Below are 6835 nucleotides of genomic sequence, written 5' to 3' on the forward strand. Positions count from 1 at the left end.
CCATCTGCTCCCATCTGCAAAGCCACAGGGGCGGGATGTGTCAGGGAAGGAAAACAGAATCCCCTGGCTTTTCCAAAAATATCTGAGTCAGTGTTTCCAGTATTAGAATAAGAAACGATTGAGAAACACAGATAAGTAATTTGGATTACGAGGGCTTGCTTGTACCCTTAACAGAAGTGCCATTTCTCCAAAGATAAAAGGGACACACCAACTAGATACACACTCAGCATTATACCCATACGATCGCTGCTCTTGGAAAGCTCCGGACACACCTGACAAAACAGGCATCCTCAGCGGGGGTTAGACCGAAGCTCCCTGAAACCCCTCCTGTATGTCTCTTCTGCAATCTTGGATCATTCCGGAATGCAGTAAGCATTGGGGGGGGGAGGGGCGAGTGGGGCAGGGAGGGAAGCAGAGTTCCCTGTGCTGTTTCTAGACCTAGGTCCTAACTGCTTCTCAGCGGAGCACAGCCACGATGGCTCCAACACGAGTCAAGAAGCCCCTGGGATTTCCTTAGCCTACAACTGTCAGCAATATGGTCATGGATATAAAACACCGTGCCTGCCTCATTGGACGGGTGGCTCTCACTACGGCGAAGCGCACATCGGAGCCAGTGTCCTCCAGAGACTGTGCTGGTTGAAGAAGCAGACTCAGAAGAAAAGGTCCCGTCTGCAGGATGGGGAGGGCGGACTCTTAGGGTGGACATGCTTATTCTCTCCCCACCCCCATCTCCCTCAGACCAGCAGGGCAGGGGTTTTTATACCACAGCCAACACATTTCACAGAATCAAAATCAGAAGGGTCAAGAGAATTCCAGAACCAAACTTATTTCCTGATTAAACATAAAATACACCTGTCCTTACTCCAGTATGACCAGAGGGATACAATCATCTTCCTCAGTCACTTAGGTTCCCAGATGTCGCAAACTTGACTTTAGGGAATAAAGGTACCTCATTAGATGGGCGATATGATTACGGAGAGGCAGTTAAGAGATTCTGGCAAAGAGGGAGGGGAGTGGACTGAGAATGAGTGCTGTATTTTTGGCAACTGATTCGTGATGGAAGCATGATCCAGACAACAAAGGTAAAGGAGTAAAGAAGGAAAAAATTGGCGGTTGGATTCCAGAAGTTCTTATGTTAGAAACCAATGATGCTGAGCCATGCCCTCTGCAGCCAGCAACGCCCAGGGATGGAGGAACACAGGGAAAATCTACCTCCCTTCTGATAAAATTCCCCAGGATCTCATAAGACTTAAGCAAGGAAGCAGATTAACTTTTAGGGTCAACCTTTCAGATCAAGGAGACCAAAAACTAGTCGACCTCATCTATTCATGGAGGCCTGTAACACTGCACCCCTCGCTCTGAGATCTAAGGCAAGTCAGTGGGAAGGGTGATAATACACGGTGTACAGGTAACAAGCAGGAGATCTGCTCAATCATTCAACGAATATGGACGGCGCCCTGACTGCGATGGGTGCTAACTCTACCTCAGGTCGTGTGCTCTTTGGTGTGGCCTGAGCCAAAGAAGCTCCCTTGAGGAGACAGAGAGGAGAAAGGGAACAGAACCGCAGGCCCCGTGGTTCCGCCGGCACAGACCAGCTGATGTTCATCCACAGGAGCTGGGCTAATGGGGATTCCTGCTCAACACAGCGGTATCTGTGCACCCAGCAGGAATCTGGCTAGAGAACGTGGAGAAGAGAGAACGCCTACCTAAGCCAAGTGATTGACCTTGGGTGGAGGCGTAAGCCTCTACGCACGTGTGGGTGTCTCTGCAGGAGAGGGTGTGACCATCAGACACAGCGTCCTGGGAGCACGAGACACACATACCTGGGTGGGCAGGGCTCCGTGTTGCAAGCCCGGCTCATTGCCGGAGGACGGTGGACCGTATCGCACAAGGTGTCGCTGACCGTCTGCTGGGTCTGGGTGTGCAAGCACACTGCTATGGCTTCTTGATGGCCTGGAGGTTGGAGAGAGGGAAAAAATGCAAATGACTTAGAATAACTTACTGTGGGGGGAAAAATATGTCTCGGGATTTCTTAAGCCACTGCCCTTTCACTATACTGTTTGACTACAGGCTGATTTCAGGGTGCACCTGGGAGCAAACAACTTTGCATTTTCCAATTCTTCCCATCTTTCATATTCTCTCAGTCACCTTTTAAACTCAGCCCACTGCCCTTCCCATGCAAATACGCTCACTTTGAAACACAAAGAAGCACCCCAACTCCCATCTACCTTCAGACATAGCTGCATTCCAAATGCACTCAAAGTCCCCTCAACTGAACCATCAGTGTTCCTCCCAAACATATAACATAGTTTCCCAAGGGGAATTTTCCTATCAGCTCCCGAAGAATAACATTTTTTCTATGTCACCGCACACGTGCTAATAACTTTGACACAGAACCCTTATTAAAATTTTCATTATGGTGTGAGTTGCTGTTCACTATTACTATAATTAGTAATATTTCCATTGCTAGCAAAAACAACAGCAATACCTCCCATTGGGAGAGTGCTCTGGTGTGTACAAAGTGCTTTCACCTATACCATCTGGGCCCACAATAACCTTGTGAAGTCCAAAGAATGGTACCATCATCCACATTTTATTAATTTACTAATGAGGACACTGAGGTTTAGACAGAAGTTAAGACAGCAAAAAAGGGGTAGATTCAAAACTAAAAATTAGATTTCCTATCTCCTAGGCCAGTGCTCTGTCTTCGTCCCACAGGGATCCCAAAATGCAATACAGTCAACCCTCTTCCCAAAGCAGCGACTGCTTCTTGGGCAAATAGGAACACTTCCACAGGCTGATCTTTCCTTTGAGGCCAGACAGGTCTGTCTGGCCCCAAAGCCCACGTCTCAACCACGGTTCTTCGTCTATCAAGACAAAAAGAATTATTGGAAAATCAGAACTGAACAAAATATAAATCAAACTCTTGATGAAAAAAAAATCACATAAAAATTGTAATAGCAACTTGACTCTGCTATTTGAAATATGCAAATGTATTCAGTTTCATGCAAGAATGTGTGTTCCATTATGTTGGAAGACTGTGGTTCTCTTTCCAAATGCCATGTTTCAATTCATCCGTTTTATGATATTTTACAGAATGCAGAATAGGCCAAAAGGATATGTAAAATATACATTGGTGATGTTCAGTTCTCTCTGCTAAAATTTCTCCTGCTTTCTTCAGCTGGATTCTTACGTTCCTGGCCATGGGGGGATGCAGTCTTCGATCTCCACGGATCTCCGGTGAAACTTTTTTTTTTTTTTCAATAAACACTGGCTAACTTGAGATACCAAGGGGACACAGCTACAACTGAACCACCAGTTTCCATTTGCAAATGTCAGGCTTCCTTACTGACTTCACAAGGGTACAGATGTTCATTTCTAGCAGGGCTACGTTTCTTTTTCATCAAAGTCCGGTTATCTTTCACATATATTTTAATTTCTAAGCAAAATTCTGTAGAAAATATATACAAAGACTATTTTAGAAAGTTTTCTGGAGACACAGTGGGTGGACCTTAAAGGTCTGGAGCCTTCTCATTTAACCATGTGGATGAAGTGCTAGAACAGTCATGAGAAATTGCTCTGTCTTAAAGCAAGCATACTCAAACGAATGCAAAAAATTACTAGATGACTTAGGTCACTTATTGAGGTAAAATGTATTTTCCAAAGATGGCCATAACAATATCTTCCACCCCACATACTTGACCTATGAGATGACTTTAAAGCTTTTCACTTCAAGAGGCTTGATAGAACCTTTATCTTCAAAAGTAGAAGTAAAAAATATAAATATGTTTATTTCATCTTATACGTAGCAAAACTTGGGTGATAATTGTGATGCATTTAGGAGCTATAAAGTAAATGAGGCATTAAAATTTCAGTATCATTTTTCTGATCAATTCCTTTGGTAGCATGAGGCAACATCCCTCCATCCACAATTGACTTCTACAATGTCATAATAAGAGGGTCTTTGGGGACAGAAATAATATTCAAAGCCTTCATCAAGAAATGAATTAACGATTAGAGGAGGAGGGGAAGGACTCAAAAAAGGGAAGCAGAGAAAATTAATGCATTTCCTTTTGTTGGCTTAGGGTTAGCTTGAGTTGGGTTTCTTGCACACAAGTCTTGAGTAATTCAACATGCCAAATAACATCACACTCACACTCACACACACTCACACACACACTCACACTCACTCACACACACTCACACTCACTCACACTCAATAAGAAATACCTGGAGCAATGAAGAACATCTAATCAGAGAGCCTTTAAAGTGCTCTGTCCAGTATTTAATACATCAAGTTGTAAAATAAATACGAAAAAATAAATTGAATAAGAAAAGAATGTTGATTTAATAACCAAAGAGCCTTGGGCCCTAGAAAGAGACATTAATATGCTCTTGAAGCACCAACGGAATATTAACCAAAACTGACCCTCTATTAGCCTATAAAGTAAACTGCAGTAAGTTCCCCAAACCAGAAATCATGCAGGTCACATTCTCTGACCACAACAGAGTCCAACTGTAAACAAATAATAAACAATGAAACCCTCAAGTCCAGCCATTAGAATTTTCCAAAAGTCATTCCTTATGTAACTGCTTGGTCAGAAAGAGTGAATGGCTCCCACATTATCTGTGGCCAGAAAAAAAGACAAGAGAGAGGCTTAAAGTGAACGGAGACCAAACAACTCGTAATAATAATTTCAATATTGTCATGAAATAGATGACTTTTTTCCCCCAAAAAACCCTACTTCAGGGAAATTATTTGGAAATTAAGACTGTGAACACAACAATAAGCAGGGGTGGCTGGGGGCTTGAAAATAACGTCAAAGATCCAGCCTGTTCTCCTCTCAAGAACAGGTAGGAACCAGTGCTTTCAAACTTTTTAAACAGATAATATCCATGATATAAATTATTTCTTAAAAGATTTTATTTATTTGAGAGAGAGAGAGAGAGACAGAGGCAGCACACGAGCAGGGGGAGTGGGAGAGGGAGAAACGAACTTTCCGCTGAGCAAGGAGCCTGATGCAGGGCTTGATCCCAGGACCCTGAGATCATGACCTAAGCCAAAGGCAGATGCTTAACCGACTGAGCCACCCAGGTTCCCTATGATATAAACTATTTAAGATTGTTGAAAGGTACAGAAAATTCCAATTCGTGTTGCAAAACTACTATAACCCTGATGATGACATCTACAAAGGGAAAGAAACCGTATCTCCTTCACAGAGTGTGGCCTTATACAAGGCTCTATTACAGAGTCAAGCCCAGGGCCATATTGAAAAGAACAGTTAAGCCATCGTCCTCTCCCTCAGCTGATAAGTCACTGTGAAGGAGGGGATGCTACTCTAAACTTCCAGGTCACGGAAAAGAGGGGAAGCATGACATGCTCTGGGTCTGGAGAAGTGCCAAAGAACAGCCTCATCCTCGGTGTTCAAATGCAAGTGTTACAGCGCTGCAAAGAGGTGAGTTCTTTTTAGCAACCAGCGGAGGACACAGCTGGTAAAGATTAAGGACTGTTGAAACCATTTGGCCGCATGAAGGGCATCATAAACATCAATGGAGCCTGAGAGGAAGTGACCAAGTACATTCGGAGTGGCTGGAAGAAACTACAGCTAGACGCCTGTCATGACTCGAGGAGACCTGAAGAGAACAAAACAGCGATTGCTAACCTTCCGTGTCGGGAACACATCTCCGTGGGGAGTACGCTAACATGAGCCCACAGTGGGCTGATTCCGTTTTCAGTCCCATTTACCCCTTTGTGGGAAGGCGTGCTTGGACTCTGCCACGTGAAACGAGGATACCCACAGGCAACTGCGTGCGGGCCAATACTAGCACATTGTAGTCAGCTGTGTAAGAAGAGACTGTGACACTGTGACCTCACATCTATGCATCCACTCCCCAAATCACTCACACACAAATATTCACGCATGTGCATGCACGCACACACACATGCGAAACAAGGAACTTCCTGCCATCAGGCATACAGACCCCGAGCCTCTCATATGCATCCTCATGGCCTTTTCCCGGCCTATTTCAATTAGGAGCTGCCCCTTCCACTGCTGAAGACCCATCTCCACCACTATGTGTTGGCTTTCACTCCTTTCCACCTTCCCAGGAAATCTGTTGATTATTTCGACTTTCGATTTCATTCCAGAGCTTCCTCACTTCTTTGTGAACGTGCCCAAGCCACACAGTCATTAAATAACACAACACACACACAAACCCATAATGCCTTCTAGCCTCTTCCCTCTCTCTGTCTTCTTTATCACAGAAAAATTCTGCCCCCAAAATGTCTATTATTTTCATCTCCATATTGTCATCTGTCTCTCCTCTCTCCATCCTTTCAAATCTGACATCCGTATCCAACACTCCACTGGATGGACTCTTCAAGTCTTCAGTGGCCACCCATTCTCTTCCTGAAGATTCTCATTCATGCCCCAGCTTCAGTTCTCTCCATACACAGATGACTCATAAATGGTATTTCCAGCCTCGATCTTTACACTTTGCCTCAGATTCACACACGCCATGGCCTACTTAGCATCTCCATTTGGAAGTCCAAAGGCATGTTAAAATCATTACATCCACAGGGGGAGGTTAAGATGGTGGAGGAGTAGGGGACCCCTTTTTCAGCCGGTCCCCTGAGTTGAGCTGGATAGGTACCAGACCAGCAGGAACATCCACAGAATCAGCCTGAGACGCAGGAAGATACATCTGGATCTCTACAAATGAACATCTCCAGCGCTGAGTATCGAGGTACGAAGCGGGAAGCCGTGAAACCGCGCACAGATATCGGAAGCTAAACAAAGGGGGAGGGAGCCGCCGTGTCAGGGCGCCGGGAAGC

At 44.8% G+C, this 6835-nt stretch overlaps 1 protein-coding gene across 1 annotated transcript in view; it reads right to left on the reverse strand.

The window, feature by feature from the left end:
- ADAMTSL3 (ADAMTS like 3) overlaps positions 1-6835 on the reverse strand; it is a 236922-nt gene that overhangs the window by 54248 nt on the left and 175839 nt on the right. Inside the window, exon 18 of the mRNA XM_034668882.1 lies at positions 1824-1953. Coding sequence (XP_034524773.1) covers positions 1824-1953 — 130 coding nt within the window. The remainder of the gene's footprint in view (positions 1-1823; positions 1954-6835) is intronic.

Source organism: Ailuropoda melanoleuca, chromosome 9 (genome assembly GCF_002007445.2).
Source record: "Ailuropoda melanoleuca isolate Jingjing chromosome 9, ASM200744v2, whole genome shotgun sequence".
Lineage (NCBI taxonomy): Eukaryota > Metazoa > Chordata > Mammalia > Carnivora > Ursidae > Ailuropoda > Ailuropoda melanoleuca.